The sequence below is a fragment of the Aspergillus novofumigatus genome, assembly GCF_002847465.1.
Source record: "Aspergillus novofumigatus IBT 16806 chromosome Unknown P174scaffold_4, whole genome shotgun sequence".
Taxonomy (NCBI): domain Eukaryota; kingdom Fungi; phylum Ascomycota; class Eurotiomycetes; order Eurotiales; family Aspergillaceae; genus Aspergillus; species Aspergillus novofumigatus.
In genome coordinates, this window is record NW_020194277.1 from 2,523,480 (window position 1) to 2,542,000 (window position 18,521).

At 49.9% G+C, this 18,521-nt stretch overlaps 8 protein-coding genes across 8 annotated transcripts; 3 read left to right on the top strand and 5 right to left on the bottom strand.

Annotated features, from left to right (window-relative positions):
- Window positions 1–861: 861 nt before the first annotated feature.
- Window positions 862–2,276, bottom strand: P174DRAFT_420923 (uncharacterized protein; the record flags this gene model as incomplete). The annotated part of the gene is made up of 2 exons (XM_024824914.1): window positions 862–2,170; window positions 2,224–2,276. 2 exons carry the CDS (start codon window positions 2,274–2,276, stop codon window positions 862–864), a joined length of 1,362 nt encoding a protein of 453 aa, XP_024682970.1.
- Window positions 2,277–2,823: 547 nt separating this feature from the next.
- gcy1 (putative glycerol dehydrogenase Gcy1) lies at window positions 2,824–3,946 on the bottom strand (the record flags this gene model as incomplete). The annotated part of the gene is made up of 4 exons (XM_024823456.1): window positions 2,824–3,363; window positions 3,419–3,667; window positions 3,731–3,859; window positions 3,924–3,946. 4 exons carry the CDS (start codon window positions 3,944–3,946, stop codon window positions 2,868–2,870), a joined length of 897 nt encoding a protein of 298 aa, XP_024682971.1. The 3' UTR covers window positions 2,824–2,867.
- Window positions 3,947–4,632: 686 nt separating this feature from the next.
- Window positions 4,633–5,629, top strand: P174DRAFT_389580 (PSME3-interacting protein; the record flags this gene model as incomplete). Its single annotated transcript, XM_024823457.1, has 2 exons — window positions 4,633–4,957; window positions 5,052–5,629. Exons 1-2 carry the CDS (start codon window positions 4,792–4,794, stop codon window positions 5,627–5,629), a joined length of 744 nt encoding a protein of 247 aa, XP_024682972.1. The 5' UTR covers window positions 4,633–4,791.
- Window positions 5,630–5,854: 225 nt separating this feature from the next.
- P174DRAFT_504120 (sugar porter family MFS transporter) lies at window positions 5,855–8,333 on the bottom strand. The gene is made up of 7 exons (XM_024831194.1): window positions 7,888–8,333; window positions 7,789–7,834; window positions 7,656–7,731; window positions 7,408–7,599; window positions 7,111–7,354; window positions 6,801–7,057; window positions 5,855–6,741 (listed from the first exon to the last, which is right to left on the bottom strand). The coding sequence occupies exons 1-7, from the start codon at window positions 7,912–7,914 to the stop codon at window positions 6,078–6,080; spliced, it is 1,506 nt and encodes a 501-aa protein (XP_024682973.1). The 5' UTR covers window positions 7,915–8,333; the 3' UTR covers window positions 5,855–6,077.
- A 220-nt stretch (window positions 8,334–8,553) lies between these two features.
- P174DRAFT_512538 (alpha-N-arabinofuranosidase) lies at window positions 8,554–10,762 on the top strand. The gene is made up of 7 exons (XM_024831888.1): window positions 8,554–8,884; window positions 8,953–9,147; window positions 9,221–9,333; window positions 9,384–9,398; window positions 9,454–9,542; window positions 9,597–9,696; window positions 9,758–10,762. Exons 1-7 carry the CDS (start codon window positions 8,778–8,780, stop codon window positions 10,654–10,656), a joined length of 1,518 nt encoding a protein of 505 aa, XP_024682974.1. The 5' UTR covers window positions 8,554–8,777; the 3' UTR covers window positions 10,657–10,762.
- A 115-nt stretch (window positions 10,763–10,877) lies between these two features.
- P174DRAFT_420928 (uncharacterized protein) lies at window positions 10,878–11,245 on the bottom strand (the record flags this gene model as incomplete). Its single annotated transcript, XM_024824915.1, has 3 exons — window positions 10,878–10,932; window positions 10,999–11,081; window positions 11,138–11,245. 3 exons carry the CDS (start codon window positions 11,243–11,245, stop codon window positions 10,878–10,880), a joined length of 246 nt encoding a protein of 81 aa, XP_024682975.1.
- A 331-nt stretch (window positions 11,246–11,576) lies between these two features.
- P174DRAFT_406888 (uncharacterized protein) lies at window positions 11,577–13,569 on the top strand. Its single transcript, XM_024824120.1, has 2 exons — window positions 11,577–11,625; window positions 11,681–13,569. Exon 2 carries the CDS (start codon window positions 12,027–12,029, stop codon window positions 13,257–13,259), a length of 1,233 nt encoding a protein of 410 aa, XP_024682976.1. The 5' UTR covers window positions 11,577–11,625; window positions 11,681–12,026; the 3' UTR covers window positions 13,260–13,569.
- P174DRAFT_441666 (putative VPS9 domain protein) lies at window positions 13,500–18,067 on the bottom strand. The gene is made up of 3 exons (XM_024827374.1): window positions 17,720–18,067; window positions 17,405–17,657; window positions 13,500–17,348 (listed from the first exon to the last, which is right to left on the bottom strand). Exons 1-3 carry the CDS (start codon window positions 17,795–17,797, stop codon window positions 13,753–13,755), a joined length of 3,927 nt encoding a protein of 1,308 aa, XP_024682977.1. The 5' UTR covers window positions 17,798–18,067; the 3' UTR covers window positions 13,500–13,752.
- Window positions 18,068–18,521: the final 454 nt, after the last annotated feature.

Genomic DNA, 18,521 nt, shown 5'->3' on the forward strand with positions numbered 1-18,521 from the left:
ATTACCGGTTCAAATCAGATGATCGTCGGGGAATTTTTGATGAAGGAGCACGGCGTGAGGAATCGAAATGGCAGGAAATCGCGGGGGCGGAAGTGTGTCGAAACTGGGCCTGTTTCATCTATGGTGATAATTTGCTCCTTCTGGAAGCGAATAATACAATCTTCTGTCTCCCTGTGAGAAAGGAGAGGAGTGAAATTCAACTTTGTACGAGGAGCACTGAATTGCCGATCCTTTTTGGGTAGTACCCTTCAATTCGCGCAGGGTTTGAGACCATGATCCGTGCCCATGAGAGATAGATGAAGCTATCATATTGCACTGCCAAGATGCGGAGTTTTTGAGTCCAATCCAGATCCGTTCAGAACATGATCTTCTGATCAGTTTGCGGCCCGAAACCCCGTTGGGAAGTGGGCATCTTTGAATATATGAGCATTGTCTCTTCGGTGAGAGCGAAATCCGTGTACTTGGCACACTCATTGATTCCGCGATTGTCAGTTCAAAACGTGGACTGTCAATATTGCGGAATCCTTCCTAAACTCTGATATAGTCAGGAGTATTTGTTGTCTCAGCACTTAGATTGGCTGGCGTAATTAGGCTCTCAGAATAGGCAGATGGCGTTGCGCCACCTTAAAAGGTTAATATATAATACGCCTCCCTCGATATTCAGCTGCAGTGGCTCCTGCAGCCAGCAGTAGGTATGGTCGCTAAACTAGCTGATGGACTCGATGTATATTCTGCAAACTATGAAGTACTTGCAGGATAGTGATTTCTTAATTAAATTCGAATACGTTACTTATGAGCTAATAAGGAAATGACTGTCAAAGTCTGTAGATAATAGAACAACAAGAAAGAAGATAAAATCACTTAACGAAAGTGCTCGGCACGATCACATTCAGCCAGGAACCTGTGAATACCTTCGACTCCTTCGTACTCTGATGCGCTCTCATGAAAACCGGCGCTGGAAACCTCAGGAAAGAAGGCACGATCGCCAAGTTCGCTGACGTTGATGCTGGAATATCCCGAAGAGGATGATATCCAAGGATTCTTGTCGGCAAAGATTGGAGAATCCTCGAAACTGAGCCCATTGCTCGACTTTCGAGGATTCTCAGGCGAGTTGCCTGTCCCATCCTCGGAGGTCATCATTGCTTGCCAATCGACCTCATCCGGAGACTGTCCCTCCGACGCTTCTTGTCGGAAAAAGAACTCTGCTACATCCGAAGGAGCCGATACGCTAGGAGCAAATGGGAAGAGCAGAGCGAGATCAGCTCCTGTTCGGAGGTTGAAATCCTCATCCTGGCTAATCCGTCCTCGCTGGACACCCACCTCATCGCACAGCCGCTCAACCGTCTCAGCATCGCACCCTGGAAATCGCACTCGTATGGTGGATCTGTCATGTAAAGAGATAGGTAGATCGCCCAGTGAGCATAAACGCTTGAGGTCATTAAGCACGGCAGCCAAATCTTTCAGAGCACGTGCGAAGTCGGCAGAGAGGAAGCACAAGGTATCCGAGTTCAAAATTTGAATACCGGCAGAGGCAGCCTTTTTCTGAAGTCCAAAGGCTGTAATAGTTGGAGAAATCTGGAAGTCGATGAATGAACCGGAAGCCGTGCGAGGGATCGCCGCCATTTTGCGCTCAGCCTGATCTTGGAGCGCGCTCACAGCCTTGTACCTCTTCTGTCCCGTAATAGGGTCGATGCCGTCAAATCTGGCTTTCTGGCCCGAGAGGAAGAAGGCTCGCACGCCCATTGACACATTGTTGATCACCTGCGCAGGGGAAGCCGGACCATGCGAAAAATAACGGGCACCACCAATACGTCCGGCACCAATGGTATAGCCTCCAGCCGTGCGGCCAAGAGTGCCGCCGGTCAAGTTGGGGCGGAGGGTCGACGCAAACGGGGCACGACTAGTCAACCGACCGATATTGGCTGCAACACGGGATTGCCGATACGCTGCGTGATCCCCCTGCAAGCCATTCTTGACAAAGGAAACGAAGGAGTTTGCAGCACGAGTAGAGAAATAGCGATTGCTGCGGGATTGGCGGATAGCGGCAGCTCGGCTGATGGGCTGACGGGTAGGAGTACGTGCATAAGCTGGTTGAAGCCGAAGCGAGACTTGCTGAGTTGGCTCAGGAAACTTGGCCTTGAAGGTCTTCAGGGCCTTCTCATAGGCAAACCTGGGGAAAGTCAGACTATTGAAGTATACCTCTATCAAGCAATGAGAACTCACCTTGCTGCTCTCCAGAATTTCGGGAGCAACAGGTGCCCACTGGAAGGCGGCATCCTGACGATGATAGAAAGGTGCTTCTAAAGAAGAATGGAGGATGGAAATACCATTCTCTTGATGAATTGATGGTGGGAGAATGGATGATGAACGACGGTGCCTGGGGACCGATGACTCCGCACCGCGGTGGCGGTGCACCTGATCTGCTGACGCCACGTGCTTATTGTTGTTTAGGGATCTTGCCACTGACATCTATGAGAATTATTCTCAAGCTAGAAATTTTTACATCAATTACCCCTCTAATTTTTCAGGCACAATAATGGTATCTGGTAAATACAAGCGCTGAAATTCTCTTGGGACGCGGTTAGCACAATATAACTGGATATGACCTCATGTCTGAGCTCGAAGCGGATCTGTTCCATTAAGTGATAATAATTATCCGACTGTCAAGGCTGGTGAGGAAGAACCTTGAAGATTCAATTAAAACTAGAATAAGTGGAGGTCTGCCGATAGACTTGGCTGGTAATCTCTCTAATTCAACTTCAACGTTTGAGAGGATATATAAAGCAATTCGATCTATCAATTGATATCTAGACATGTCAAGAACGCAGTGACTTCACATGATATGGGCATCATCAGTTAAGAAACATTTATTCGTCATCACCAAAGAAAACCTTGACGGGCAGCCAGCTGTCACCACAGACCTTGAAGCGGTCCTTGAGGTTATCCAACTGATTTACCTCGTCCGCTGTAAGATCCCAACCATCGAGCTCAAAGTTATTTGAAATCCTCTCTCCATTCACGCTTTTTGGGATCACACTCCATCCCTTCTGCAAACCCCATTGAAGCAGAACCTGCTGAGGGGTCTTGCCCTTCTTTTCCGCAATTTGCAAGAGCGTCTGATCCTTGTACAAAGGAGAGTTTGTCGAGCCAAGGCAAGAGTAGCCAGTAGAGTGAATGCCCTTGGAAGTGTTGTAAGCCACGAGCTTAGGCGAGGGGTTGTTCGGGTGCAGTTCAATCTGGTTGACTGCGGGGACAATCTTGGTGCTTGGATCATTGAGAAGCTTCTCAAGGTTTCTGATTCCAAAGTTAGAGACACCAATGTTGCGGACCTTGCCGGTGGCGGGCAGTTTCTGCATCTCTTGCCTATGGTACTTGTTATTATAACACCATTCGTTATTGAAAAATCCCGGAAGCTTACCATGTCTTGATGAAGTCCCAGTCAGGAAGATGCTTCGACTTGTCATTAGGATCGGTCGAGCATGGCCAGTGCACAAGATAAAGATCGACGTAGTCGACACCAAGGCTCTTGAGAGACGAGTCAATTCCCTCCTGGACACGGTGATGCCATGTGTTATCAAGCTTGGTGGTGATCCAGATCTCTTCGCGGGGAATACCCGAGTCCCTGATGCCCTGGCCTACTTCAGCTTCGTTACCGTAGGCGAGGGCACTAAGATTGGTCAGTCCGCGCAGAACTTCGATGACAAGATGAAAAGAGGCACGTTCAACTCACGTGTCAATATGGCGATAGCCCTTCAACAGAGCGGTTTTGACGGCCTCTCTGACTTCGTTGGGCTTAGATTGCCAGGTACCGAGACCGATTGCGGGAATCTTGTCACCCGTGTTCAGGGTGTAGGTCTTCCTACAGATTGGAAATTGTTAGCGAAGCAAATTCTCTTGCGCATCACCGTCTCACGATCACGTACTTCGTATGCTGGAGGGTCGACATTTTGCAGGATTGAACAAAGAATATACTAGCTGATGTTCTGGATTGGAATGCAGCTGCAGCAAGGGATGATGGTCTCGGGAGAGAACATGGAAGATAAGGGGGGAAAGGAGAGATTTATAATCTGTCTTGAGCTCCGAGCTGCGAGGAACCGCATAGTTAGGCAGGTCCAAGCAGTAGGCTATGACGCTATACGAGCTACGATGGGCGGAGTTGCCCCTCTCAAAGAGTGGGGGAGCATCCGTAGATATGTCTGGCCCGCATGGGAGCAATTATCCGAGCGGTATGCCTCTTTATCCAGGCATTCTGCGTTTGAGCGAATAGCAGAACCTATATCAAAGACAAGGTTTAAAGATCCCTTGTAAAGCATGGCATCTATCGAGTCGATCGTTAGTAAGCGAGAAAAAGAGGCCAGGAACGTCAGATAAGCATTTCAGGCTGTACACTACCTGCAGTATTTGGAGTAGTCCCAGCTTATCTGGGTCCCTGGATGGAACCCTCGCAATGTTGCATTGGCAAAAGTCCGGTGAGTGGGCCTGCATCCACATGCATTTTGCCTAAAATGGCATTAATTAGGAGAGTGCTTAGTACAAGGCGGCGACGGCAATAGTAGTCATTCACCGCCTCATTTCTGCCCGTCTATCACCATAGTACCACCACGCAAGCTCAAGATTCTCCCTGCGCCATCCGCGCCGAACGACGCAAATTTGCTAAGCTCGAATATTCCTTGATAGAGTATTGTCACCGATTGCTGAAAGCAAGTGATTATTACGTTTTGCAATTACGTCTACATCATACCCCCAGAGTAGCCTGCATCCACAGACAGAGAGCTACCCAGAAGAGTCGATATGTCGTCTGGTTTTGTGGCTGCCGGAACCGATCAGGAGCCAGTAGAGCGTGATGATGAATGGCGTCGTGCACAGCAGGAATTGGAGGAGGAGCGGAGACGCAAGGCGGAGCTAGGCAGGCAGGAGGACGGGAAAAGTCTGTATGAAGTCTTGCAGCAGAACAAGAGTAAGTTACCACATTTTGCAAAGATAGCTTACGGTACTTTATTGGATGGATTCCGTTTGGACTGACATGTTAGGATGATTGTTCTGCTGCGTAGTGGCCAAGCAGGAAGCCTTTGAAGAGAAGATAAAACTGAAGAACCAGTTCCGGTCTCTGGACGAGGACGAAGTGGAGTTCCTCGACTCCATCATGGAGTCGACGCGTGCTCAAGAAGCGGCCGTGAAGAAAGAGACTGCAGAACAGCTTGAACTATTCCGTCGACAGCGAGAAGAAGCAGAGAAAGCTTTGCTGGAAAATTCACCAACAGATGTTGTGCCGTCCAATGACGGAGAGGACTGGAAGATTCCTGCCCGGAAGAGACGACGGGATAAAAGCAAAGAACTCCTGATACCAGGCAAAAAACGGAAATCCGCAAGCGAAGGCGCTGCTGAACGGCCTTCGCCCAGTGAAAGTAAAGCAGAGGCTCCCAAAATGCGATCTCCTTCGAAAGACAGCAAAATACCAGCCGCTGTTGAAGTACCGCCGGTTGCAGAGGATACCAAGACGACGAAATCCTTAGGGACCTCGTCTACGTCAGACACGCAAGGCGCGAAAGCAAGTCTGCCAGCGGCGCCAGCTGCAAAATCATCTACATTGTCCCTCGGGCTAGCCGGGTATAGTTCTGACTCTGAATGAACATGATCTCAAACTTATTACACTGTACCTACGTTGGTTAATTGGAATAGTTCCTCCGTTCAACATGACCACCAGTGTGGGGAATTATCCAGTAGACACCCTGTTAAGAATCCACCTCTGAGGAGGCAGTCGATTACACTTCTCTTAAATACACATGGCAGTGCCGCTTTACCTTCTTCTAGTTGCAGTCAGGTACTCAAGAGAACACAATTACTCGTACTTGCTGTTCATTATGATACCTGAGATATCGGTCAAAAGCTAACCTTCTTAAATAGTCCATGTACATCTTCCCAATCCAATGACAAAGTGTCAAGGAAAGAACAAAATACAAGACATTCTCACTCCATCTCAGACATACACAGCTCGAGAAACGTGGCATCGGATTGTGGAAGCAGCCTTGTTCCTCACTCCCCGGCTATCTGCACTCTTCTCGTCATTATCACAGAATTCACTCGTGATGCGTCGCAAAAACAGCCTGTTTCTCTTGCTGTTCCTCGACCTTGCGCTCCAAGTCGTGCGGGGTATAATCCTCCTTGCGAGAACCAGGCACGATCCAGGGAGCGTTGGAGAACAGGTAGTTCATCTCCTCGAGAGGCAATTTCTTGGTCTCGGGAAGGAGCAGCCAGAAAAACAGTGCATTAGTGAAATTGCAGATGATGAAGAGATAGTAGTAGCGGTAGCGGATATTTGTCATGGCGATGGGCGTCACTTGACCGATCATGGTGTTGAACGCAAACGATGTCATTGTGGCAATGGAGACACCCTTCGAACGGGTCCGTGTGTCGAAGACTTCGGCAGGGATAATCCACGAAAGGGGACCGCAGGTGCACGAGAAGGAGAAGTTGTACAACCAGGTCATGATGATGAAGCCCCAATGAGCACCGGTGTTGTTGGCTTCAGGAGGGAACCGCGCCAGCAGGATACACGCGATGATGAAGGTGACCATGTTGCCCAGATTGCCACCGATGAGAGTCCAGCGACGGCCGAAACGATCAATGAACGCCATGCATAGGCACTCCGCGACCAAAGCGATAATTGAATTGATAGCCTGGTACTTGAGCGTGTCGTCGCCCGCAATGCCGATCTGTTTGTAGATGGTCACAGAATAGTACCTGCAAGGTTTATCGTTAGAACTGCACTGCTAGTTTTGTCACATATGGAGCACACTCACTGGATAGCCGAGACACCAGTCATTTGCACGGACGCCTGCACGGCACAGCACAGGAAAAGGCGGCGGAAGGACGACCGATTAGTGAATAACTCACTGTAGGACTTGGCCTCGTGCTCGTGCTCATACACAATGCTCTCCTGAATCTGATTGTACTCTGCGCGCACCCACGCGTCATCCTCATTACCATGAGCATGGAGCTTTGCGAGGGTCGCCAGGCCCTTTTCGTTGAAGCCATGGTCGATGAGCCAACGAGGTGACTGTTCTTGTGTTAGTATCGCATTCTGTTAAGGAAAGCATTACATGTTATTACCTCAGGAAAGAACATAATCAGTAGACCCAGGACGACTGCAGGGGCAATCTGCAGACCAAGTGGGACTTGCCACTGGGCGTTGTTCGATGGATCAAATCCGACGTAGGTACCATATGAGATCCACGCGGCGCACAGCGCACCGACACCCAGCATGAACTGCTGCAAGGACGTTACACGGCCTCGGATCTTGGGGTGGCAGATTTCGGCTTGGTACATGGGAACGATCATGGTGAGGAAACCAACCCTGGGTTGTCCATTAGCAAGGTCGCCCGGTCTGTTTGAGGGGATTCAACCTACCCAAGCCCGGCGAAGAATCGTCCGGTGTACAAGTATGCAATGGTCTGAGCACCAGTTTGAAGACCTCCTCCGAGGCAGAAGACGAGGCAACCGATCGCGATGGTCCATCGTCGTCCCAAATAATCACCGGTGGGACCAGCAAACCCTGCGCCAAAGAACGCTCCCGCCGTAAACATGGACACTACCAATCCACTACGCAGGCGTCAGACTTCATGACCTCTCTAACCAGCAAAGGCAGATACACTCACGTTTGCGTGTCATTTGCGGTAAACTTTGCCTCGAAAGATTGGCACGCAATGACTTCTGCAATGACACCCAAATCATCTTGACACGGCCGGTCAGCACTGTAAATAGTCGAAGTCCAGTAGATGGGTTACATACAGCCAAAAAGGAACGAACCCAGGGAGGCGAAGACGCCCACCAGGAACTAAGTCGACGGGTCAGTATGGTGTCAGGTACCTCAGGCATTGGGACACATACCTGGTACCACGACGGACTCAAGCGCATGGTCAACACCAATAAAGGATCTTGATTAATAGTAACAATGACTGTTCCTCTGGGGAAAGACAAAAAAATGCGGAGAATGAAAAGGATCGTCCTGGGGGTACTCCGCAGGGCCTTTTTAAGGATATCTACTCCATACTGGGGTTCAGAACCACGCAATAGAGTGGTAGCACCACGCGACGCAATAAAGCCAACGCCATATTGTTTATCGTGCAGCAACGATCTCTCGCGAAGCTTAGAACACGAATATCCGGTGGAGTAATTGCCAAAACGGCAAGTTTCCTTGATCCTGGCACCTCACGCGGAACCTTCAAATTCTGAGCAGACTGGCTAACCGTGGGACCAACAAAATTCTGGAGAAAAAAGTCCATGGCAAGGAAAAGTCAAAAGACAGACATACCTGGGCTATGCGGGGAGCTAGTTTCACGGTCTGAAAGTGAAAGCGACAAATCAGAGCAGAACATACCGAGAAACATCACCAGGAGAGTAAGCAAGCTGATTGATGGAACAACTGGTGGCGTTCCCTCGGCTCCAACACTAGGGAGGCACTCCCCCGTCAACTGCTCCAGTAGCCCATCTCCTCATCAGTGGAATCATCGTTCAGAGGGCCTGGATTTTCCCCCGCAGGGATTTTGCCCAATTCAACAATAATGGAGCGACAGCTGAAGATAAATCCAGCATACAAGCTGGAGTTTCAGAGCGCCTTATCGAGACGCCAAATCCATTGCGCTTGCTTCCGAATAATAGTACTGATTCCTTGTTATTCCTTCTTCCTCAGTCTGTCGTTCCTGTTGGGCTTGAGATCTCTTAGTCCTTGAGTATACTTGACTCATTTTGCCGGGATTTGTTGGCTGCCAAATCCCATCATGACTACCTTCACGAAGCTCAGTGAGCAGGAGACGCCTAGCATCTCCGTTCATGCATCGCGACGCATTTCCAAGATCAACCCTAATATCTATGCCGGGTTCACAGAGTAAGATCAATCCATGCTTGATGCTGAAGACATTGCAACGCGGGGAGTGTGCTAACCTATGATCTCAGGCATATGGGCCGATGCATTTATGGAGGCATCTATGACCCAGGCAATCCTCTGTCGGATGAGAATGGCTTTCGTAAAGATGTACTGGAGGCCCTCAAGGAGCTGAACATTCCTGTTGTTCGTTACCCTGGTGGTAATTTTACGGCTACCTATCACTGGATTGATGGTGTCGGTCCTAAAGATCAACGGCCTGCAAGGTAACTGCATCTCCAGCTAGAGCTCCGAAATTATTTTTTGAGCGAATAGTTTAACTCAATCATGGATCTACAGACCTGAGCTGGCTTGGCTGGGAACCGAGAGCAACCAGTTTGGAACAGACGAGTTCATGAAGTGGTGCGAGCTTCTTGGAACTGAGCCTTACTTTTGCTTGAACTTTGGCACAGGTACGATACGGCCCAGCTGTTCTATAATGCGAATGCTGACATTTCTCCAGGTACTCTTGATGAAGGTAGAGAATTTCAGCTCCGTACTTCCTTTCCGCTTATACTAATCTGACTGTCTAGCCCTTGCGTGGGTTGAGTACTGTAACGGTACAAAAGACACTTATTATGCCAATCTCCGGAGGAAGAATGGCCGTGAAGAGCCTTATAACGTATGTCATCTGTACTACTGGTCATTTACCAGACACTAACCATCAACCCTCCAGATCAAATACTGGGCTATTGGTAACGAAGTGTGGGGACCATGGCAGGTCGCGCAGATGACCAAGGAGGAGTACGCTCACAAGGCCTACCAGTGGGCAAAGGGTGAGAACTCATTAACTTCGACTCCGAAAGAGCCAACCAGTCCATCTAATATACTTTCTAGCGCTGAAGCTGCTTGACCCGACTCTGAAGTTGATCCTCTGTGGCCAAGACGGCACTGCCTCGTGGGACTACTACACGCTGAAGCAGTGCCTGCTTCCCGCTCACTCGCCTCTCTCTACTAGCACCGTTCCTCTCATCGACATGCACAGTATCCATATGTACACCTGCGGTTCAACTCATCTCCCCAACGTCACTGCTCCACTCGCCGCTGAACGCGCTATCGAGATTACCTCATCCCTCATCGACCTTGCCATGATTGAGAACGGTGTTCCTCCTGACCAGCCGCGGCCCACTATCTGCTTTGACGAGTGGAACGTGTGGGACCCCCTGCGCGCTGAGGGCAGCAAGGGCGCCGAGGAAAGCTATACCCTCTCCGACGCTCTGGCCGTGGCCATCTGGCTCAACGTCTTTGTGCGTAAGAGCAAAGACGTCGGGATGGCCTGTATTGCACAGAGCGTCAATGTCATCTCCCCATTGATGACGACCAAGGAGGGTATCATAAAGCAGACTATCTGGTGGCCCTTGTACCTGTTCTCGAAGTATATGCGAGGCTGGACCATCAATGCGCACGTCTCTTGCGGTGCCTATGAGGGCGAGACAAGTCCCAAGTGGATCCGCGCCGTCAAGGACACTCCCTGGCTGGACGTCAGTGCCACCTTGGGAGAGGACGGATATGTTAATGTTGCCGTCGTCAACATCAGCGACGAAAAGGATATGGAGTGCAAGTTCGAGGGGGCTACTGGTGATGTCACTGTATTCACCGTCACTGGAGACAATGTCTCGGCCTGCAACATGAAGGGGACAGAGGAAGTTGGCCTGACGGAAAGCACTTGGGACGGCAAGGGTGCCTACAAGTTCCCCAAGCACTCGTTCACTCTACTTAGATGGAAGGCGGAGTAAGTTTAGAGCTCTGATGACGACACGAAGCGTCCTTCTTCATATCATTGTTTAGTCGGATCCTTTCGGCCTAATGATGCTATACGGGAAAATAGAAATGGGGCATGATAGACATCACATGACATTATTTCATCAATCTAAGACATGTCTCGTCACAGGCGAGTAGGAGTAAAACTCTACGTGTAGATCCTAAACCATCAACCATCATATTCCCATATCGTAACTCAACCAAAGTGAACATCCTTGACTTTATCCTCCTCGTCGAGGTGGATGTTGAGTCTGACAAATAATTAGTCATCAGTGATTGTCCATGTCGACATAGATATAATGACTAGGTAGACACACCTTTCGGGTCTATGATCCATAGTCATCGCATCACCGGGACGAAGAACTCGATGATGCTCGGGTAAATCCTTCTTCGCAAAAGTCTGGCCACCATCAGCAACATGATTCACGAGCAGAGTAAAATTGGCCAAAACCGCACATTCACATCGCTGGTAGAGTCACCGATCTTTTTGCCCGCGAGCTTGCTGAGCCATTCGTTCTTATCAGAACCCATGTCCGAGTTGATTCCTGGGACGACGAGAGGCATGTTGGACTGTGTTTTTGTAAAGAATGTTCGTTCTAGTGACTTGTGGAAAGTGAAGGGTTGAAATTTTCTCATTCAAGACTGATGATGATTTCTCATGGTGTATTCTCAAATCCTGGGGATTTATATAGCTTGAAGGCAGCAATGATAAACGGCCATGACGTCGTTCGTGGAGAAGCAGGCATCTAGATCTATATATCCTGTTTGGGCTTAGTGTATCTGCCGCATGATTATGATTTCAATATCACGTGCTTGGTCGTGTGTGCTTTATATCCCTTTCATCAACATATGGTCTTTCAAGTCGCTGTAGATAATCTGTAAATAATTATGAAGTGGTTTGTGTCTCTTATGCCTCGGGAAACCATGATCAATGTCATCAGCCGGTGAGTAATGTCGACAAAGTGCCAGAATCCTTCCATCTTCTGAACATATTTTCAGACATTGCAACGAGGTCTCCGAGACGTCCAAGTCTTGATCACAACGCGACCCAATTCTCCTATCTCATCCTGTGCCTCATTGGATCTCTAAAAATTAGACATGACACGATGCTGAAATCCAGCTTTGCGTTTGTTCGTTGAAAATGGACAAAATGCGCAGAAGGAAGCTGCGCCGGCCGCTTCCATCGTGCCTGCTTTTACCAGCAGAGTACCAAGCCTCAGCTGCCCAGAGAGTAACATGCGAATGATATCCAGATCTCCCTTGTGGCGTCTCCTCCACTCACTGTACCTATGTTTTGAGTGTGAGGATTTTATGGCGATCCTAGGTCGACCTTTTGTGAACCAGGATGCAAGGACGCCTACTCGTCATGCTCGCATTACTTTGTAGTGCCATGTACACTCTCCAATCGAGCTCTCCCTTTGTGTGCTCTCCGGAACCTTCCATCGCTGTATCAGCATTACTGCCGTCACTATCCAAAGTGGTGCCGGCATCAACACCATCATCAACCGCACCGAAGGGGATTCATTCATGGCCAAAGGATAGATGGGACAGCATCTACAATTTCTTCAAAGATAAACTCCATATTCAGCAACTGAGCCTCAGAGAAAATGACCGATTGAATGTCGAGCTGAGCGATGAGGTCGATACTTCCGAAGATTCCAAGCGCTTAGATATCACCATTGCCTCGGGGGACTCGACAAAACACCGATCATTGACTGGGATGGAGACACGCGCAGAATCTGCAAAGTCGCGCAGATTGGCTTCAAAAACCCATGGCACGCGTATGCCAACAGCATTGTACAAGAGAACCGCGAGCTCAACAGTGGACTCTGTGACACCAACACCGTCGCATAAGTCCTTTCTCAAGCATTGGAGCTACAAGAAGAGCTCCATTGCTGCCGCGGTAATATTCATAGTTATTACCACTGTGGCGTTTATAGCCCTGACCGTCCTCCTCATCAGAAGGCTCCGACAATCCTGGAAGCGATACAAGAAAGGGAAACGCGATTTCGCGAATTCTAAATACGCTGCAATATCTCCTCTGGACGACAACATTGCTAACTACTCATTTGGCAGCACGCCGAAAATCAGACGCAGCCGCGAATTGTCGATATCTGACAAGAGCCGTTCAACTACCAAGGCATACGTCGCGGAAGAGGCGACGAGACTGGAAGCGGTGACCCGAGCATTTTGCGCACACGCAGATGCTGTGCCGGTTTCGCCTCTTGGCTCATTTGCTGCTCCGAAGCAGTCAGAAGCCAGGCTCCCACAAGCGTCTATGCCAGAGCGCCCAGGCAAATCCGAATCGCCAGCGGAGCCATGGCGGGCCGGCTTTGTTCCAAAGCAAGTGGTCGTTGTGTCGCCTTTGAATCGAATGGTGTCAGGAAAAGCAGCAGAGATTGGGTGGCAATCATCGTTGAGAACTATCGATGATTTAAGCTTGCCTAAGCCGGAAGCAGGCCCTCAAAGGCCACACCGAAAAGCTCGGCGCGAAGTCCGCAACCCAACTCCGTCTACAGACCAACCTTTCCGTCTTCCATCAATCGAGAGAAGCACATCACCTCTTTTCGAATTCTGAATGTACATGCCACTTCGTTCAAGCGTTCTCATCCTCACGGATCGCGATTTCAAAGGCACCATAGCTTTGAGTAACGTGCCCTTCCCCACCTCTCAGGCACAGGTAACGCTCGTCGAGAGCTTTTGAATAAACTTTGGATTTGTCAATCGCTTAGCGGTTCTAATGGACATTCCTCGAAGTCAGGCATTTTGTTTGGTTGTAGGCTGTATGACCATTGAACACATAGCCATGTCGCTGGAGAGAAACAATCACAAGAGTTGTACATCCTTGAATTTCTTTTTCCTCACAAAGTTGTATAACTATCCCACATGGTCCTTTCTAAGGAAGAATGGCAGACAATGCATTGATGCCGCCACCGTACCCCATCCTCATTTTCATCAACGTCGTCACAGATGTAGTGGGTCATTAAAAATTAAAGGCTTTGAACGGAAATGAAGTAGGCACAAAGCTATTCTATAGGCAAGCAAATGAACCACCGGCACGTAAAGTCTATCTATTGTACTGTACGGTTGTTCATCTCACGTATTCGGTTCAAGCACCGTTCAAGGCGTTTCCCTCGCTCCCTTTCTCGGACCAGGGTGGACCTGACAAAGGCGCGTATGGCGTCCCGACCGACTTTCTCCCGCCAAGATGTCCACCCGGCGAGTTCCCCGACCACAACATCCTTGTTCCATGAGATTTCCCGGGAGAGGCGCCCGATATGGGCTTCAGCCTCTTGGATCTTCTGTTCTAGATCGCGAACTGACTTCTGTCGGGATTCCTCCAGGCCTGGGAAGTTGATGTTGAATTTGCGGGGCAAGGATGAGGAGATGAGAGAGGTGCGATTGCGGGAGAGATTGCGGGCTGTGGATTGTAGATTCGATATGAGCGAAATAGGGCGAGAGAGCGAACCGAGTATTGCAACAGTCGTGTTGTCGATTGACGAAAGGACGGATAGGAACTGAAGAAGAGGAGAGGAGTCTGAGGATGAGGTTGACAAGTACGAGGCGTAGCGGGCGAAAGCGTCCACATGTGAACGGGGGAGCGCGTTTGTAGGCTCCTGGAGAGTAGAGACTACCGACGAGCACAGCGCCAGCGCGTCAGCCATATCTGACGCGGCATTCTGCAAGGAATGACCACGGCGAATCAGACTGCGTGTGTTGGCGTGAAGGGCACGAACCATGTCCTGGGCCTGTGCCACGAACTGTTCTGTCTCGCGCATGCCTTCAGCTGTCACAGGCGCGTAGTCGTCCGCAATCGACTCGGACAGCACCAACGCCTTGCGCCGGGACCTGTCCGTCATCATCTCCGGCTGTAGCTCGGGGACCAGGAAGAACTCCCACAGCATCTCGTGGGTCGCAAAGGTTGGATGCGTAAGCAGGATTTTCAAGAATCTGTCTAGTCTCTCTTGCATGTTGTGGAGAACAGACCGAGATGGTTTGGAATGGATTTGGAAAGGATTGCGAAAGTCAGAAAAGGAAGGGATATAAGAGGCCGGATGCTCCATTGCGAGGCACTGAGCAAGATTCTCGAAGTCCGAGAGGGTGCGCCGGCATGTAGTGACGGTGTAAGTGGTGGAGCCAGCTCGAGACTCGTCTGACTGGGACTGAGAGCTTGGGGCGCCGGACTTCAAAACAAAGCGCACTGTGGCATCCTCAACGAAGTACGAGCGTACAACCGTGGTGATACGACCAGATGGATCATCATATGCCGAGGGCGAATTCGAGACAAGAATGAGATCGTCAATGCGATTACGGACTTCATCGTCTTTGGCGAGCTCGACAGCCGTCAATCCGCGAGCTTCCTTGAGGTGAACGTCGACCCGGGGGTCCAAAAAGAGGATACGCACTTGATCCACGCGGCCGTACTTGCTAGCCATCATGAGCGGCGTGAACTTCTTCTCGTTGGTTGCGTTTGGATCGCAATCGCTTTCTTGTAGAATTCGGATTGTGATCTCTGGATCACCGACGATGTGCAGCAGTGTATTTCCCTTCGAGTCAACATGATCGTCGAGCCGCAAAGGCAAGCCGTCTCCCTGAGATCTTTGAGCGGCCGTCAACGCCTCGTTGACCATCGATTTATAATCAGGATGATCATAAGACCTGCACAGAGCAAACAGCGGCGTCTGGCCATTTCTGTCACGTTGTCGCCAAGGAATGAGTCTTTCCAATCTATACATTACTGATGGCGTACTGAATAAATAGTGGGCAACTGTGCGTCCGTGCATGTCTGCTTTTTTGAGGTAACCAGCAATTGTTCGCTCGTCCGTTGCACTGAAGAGAAAGTCGAGCAAAGTTTCTACCATTTCAGGGTGACCGAGTTGCACCGCGGCACTGAGCAACGTCGTCCCATCGGTGTTCGAATCCTCGAGAATGTCTTCCAGTGAATAGTACTCTTCCAGGCTGAGCAAGTACCTGAGAGCCTCCGGCTGGCAACTGTCAACGGCCATCATGGGAATTGAATCACCCGCAGGATCTTGCGTTTTTGTCAACGTCTCGATTGAGCTGTCCCCTTCAATTGCACTGGTCATTGATTCGATAGTGGTGGTGCGAGAGAGAAGTGAAGTAGCTGACGACTCCGATATGCTGCGTACATCCATCGAGACTTTCTTCACAGGACGCTGAACTTCCTTCGGCGGGGAGATGTTTGCCCATGTTTGAAATGGGAACACATGTGCCAGCGATGGCACCTCGGAAGGATTCTCATCAAGTTCTTGAGGTTCATTATTTGATCTTGAGAGCCTTCGATGAATAGAATGTCCTCGTAGCGGCTCATCCACTTCCCCGTCCTCATCGGTCTTGAAGAAGACTGATTTCCCTTCTGGCTCGTCCGGGGCATCGTCCATTGAGCTATGGTCACCTTTGGGTTCAAGAATGGCCTTCATTTCACCAAGTCGGCCGGCTCTAGTGGCATTCCACAGGCGCTTGTTGCGAATACTGGCTCTTCTGAGGCCCGCTGAATCAGTCACTAAGTACGTAAGTACCGCCTCGAATGTGCTCAAAGCATAACCCATTTCACCGCTATCAACATCGTCGATATAGATGAAGTGCTGCATATACAGGAGTCTTGCTTGAAGATGTCTGACCTGGGATCTGATAACCACAATAAGTAACAAGGAGACCAGAATATCGGCATTTACGGTGACAGGCGCAATCTGTTTCTCCGAGGCATGAAGATTCGCGTTATCATACGTCCCGGGGTACGATAAGAACTTGACTGTCTCCAGCAAAGTACTGAGCATGTCGTGTGGACACTTTGCGTCCGTCATCTTTCGGAACTCCTCGACCGCTCTCCCGACCCGATGTAGCAGCTCTCTTTTGCCCTCTCGGCCTCCTTCGACAGCGATACCTACCTGCGAAACATCCAGATTCTCCATATGACGGATTCTGGAATCCAGTTCTGCGTCCTCGGGTTGACGGAAACTGCATAGTCGAGAGAACAGCAGCGGTTCGTGCACTTGTTCGGCAACATAACGCTCAATCAGCCGCTCTACCAGAGGTCCAGTCAGGTCGGTTGTCGCGCCGAGGAGAGACAACTGCTGTTTGTCCACGAGCCGGAATAGATCGATGGCGGCGGTAACTGCTGTCTCCAGACTGCGGCGCATCAAGTCCTCGTCATCTTCGAAGTACTCCTCGGAATTAAAGGGAAGGCCTTCTCTGTTGCGGGACGATGCGCTCCGAATAGAAGCGACTTCATCCGCCGAAGATTCATCGCGATCCGGTTTACGTTCGTAGACATCAGGGATGGAAGGCGAGCGCGACGGAGGTGGCGGTAACGGTTTCCCCAGTTCTTTCCCAAATTCTCGAAATAATCTGTCCAAGCCTGGTTGCATCTGTCTTGCGATCATAGGAAAATTGGCCAGCAGTTCTCCGAACGACTTGATTTCTTTCTTCGGTAACGAAGCGGTAGAATCGCCAGACTTGGCACCAGTATTCGTGACTACTCCTTGAGGTAGCGACCCGGGAACTACAGCAGAAATGATCTTCCCTGGGTCGAATAAGCCGATCAACGGGCGGGAGATGTAATAGATAAGCCATGGCTGAGAGTCGGTACTTGGAGTATAGTACAGAGCGTCGGACAGGAGCTGAGCTTGGGTTAGGGATTTGAAGCCTAACAATGTGGTTCAGCACAGGAGAAAAACGCAGGACAAAAAGAGGCCCTCCTACCTTTATTGCTGTAGACCGAGCTCTCTTTTACAATCACGGTTCGTCCGTTGACAGTTGTCACCTGCTTTGCCTTCCCCCTGCTATCCCGAACGTTCGAATCGTCCTTGGCGTTCCCGGTAGCTCCATTGGCAATCGGTATTCGCAGCGTATGACTTCCCAGAAACTCTTCGGATACCACAAGATCGGAATAGAGGAGGTTGGACTCGCGATCTCGCGACCCGATTAAGGATTCTGTAATCGGAACGAGCAAAACCTGCAGAAAAGGTAAGAGAGTATTCCCCAGGCTTAGTTCAATATGACCCCAACAAGGCATACATGATTCTCTATCGGCAGACACTGCCCTGGGACAGTGCTTCGGAAGAAGGCACGGAGAAAGGGATTTAGAGGGTGCATCCAAACGGTCTTGGACGACGGCCCGAGAAAGAAATTCCGGCACTCATCAAGCCGTTCGTCTGAATCCCAAAGTCGGGTTTGCGCTGCACCCGGTGATCGTCACAAGAGAGGAGCAGTTCCGGCGCATACGCTGGCTGAGGATCTAGTAACCGCGCAGGCCCGACTATTGCTCAAACCTTCAAACAAAAGTCAAACCTATGTAGTGAATGTCGGATGGGCAAAATTCCATACGATCAAACAAAATTAGATAGCAGAATTGAGATTCACGTAGAAACGTTTGCGATCAAAGACGAGGAGCTGAAGCCTTTCAGCCAGCAGCTTTCGGAGAGACTGGAGCTCATGCGCTAGTCCGTATTTGGTAAGCTGCTAATTATCTATGGCAAGCATTGTTTTTTGGTGCATTCGGAACTACTATGGAGTTCCTCAACATCTAAAATGATAGCGCTCAAGGAAAAGGCATTGACATTGGTAGGCAATCGAGATGCGAGTTGGGGCTAGAGATAGGGTCAATATGCAGAATACAACCTAAGAATCTTTTGTGTATCTCCAGTAGAACAACACGAATAATGTACAAAATAGCTGCAGCCCAGCTGGGGTTCACTAAAGAGCTCAGACACTGCAAAGGCAAAGCCACATAGGAGACTCAAAGAACCCCAGTTGTGCGAGCCAATCCCTGATACTGAAATGGATGCGCTGTCCACCAAGCTCATTGTTTTCAGCTGAC

What these genes read in the sequence shown, in the direction of transcription:
- P174DRAFT_504120 (XM_024831194.1), bottom strand. Translation starts at nt 7,914, where the DNA reads ATGCGCTTGAGTCCGTCGTGGTACCAG. An exon ending in ACCGCAAATGACACGCAAAC is followed by an intron (nt 7,600 to 7,655) that starts GTGAGTGTATCT and finishes ACGCCTGCGTAG; the next exon opens with TGGATTGGTAGTGTCCATGT. An exon ending in CGATTCTTCGCCGGGCTTGG is followed by an intron (nt 7,355 to 7,407) that starts GTAGGTTGAATC and finishes TGGACAACCCAG; the next exon opens with GGTTGGTTTCCTCACCATGA.
- P174DRAFT_512538 (XM_024831888.1), top strand. Translation starts at nt 8,778, where the DNA reads ATGACTACCTTCACGAAGCTCAGTGAGCAGGAGACGCCTAGCATCTCC. An exon ending in ATCTATGCCGGGTTCACAGA is followed by an intron (nt 8,885 to 8,952) that starts GTAAGATCAATC and finishes CTATGATCTCAG; the next exon opens with GCATATGGGCCGATGCATTT. An exon ending in GGCCTACCAGTGGGCAAAGG is followed by an intron (nt 9,697 to 9,757) that starts GTGAGAACTCAT and finishes TATACTTTCTAG; the next exon opens with CGCTGAAGCTGCTTGACCCG.
- P174DRAFT_406888 (XM_024824120.1), top strand. Translation starts at nt 12,027, where the DNA reads ATGCAAGGACGCCTACTCGTCATGCTCGCATTACTTTGTAGTGCCATG.
- P174DRAFT_441666 (XM_024827374.1), bottom strand. Translation starts at nt 17,797, where the DNA reads ATGCACCCTCTAAATCCCTTTCTCCGTGCCTTCTTCCGAAGCACTGTC. An exon ending in GTCTGCCGATAGAGAATCAT is followed by an intron (nt 17,658 to 17,719) that starts GTATGCCTTGTT and finishes CCTTTTCTGCAG; the next exon opens with GTTTTGCTCGTTCCGATTAC. An exon ending in CTCGGTCTACAGCAATAAAG is followed by an intron (nt 17,349 to 17,404) that starts GTAGGAGGGCCT and finishes CCACATTGTTAG; the next exon opens with GCTTCAAATCCCTAACCCAA.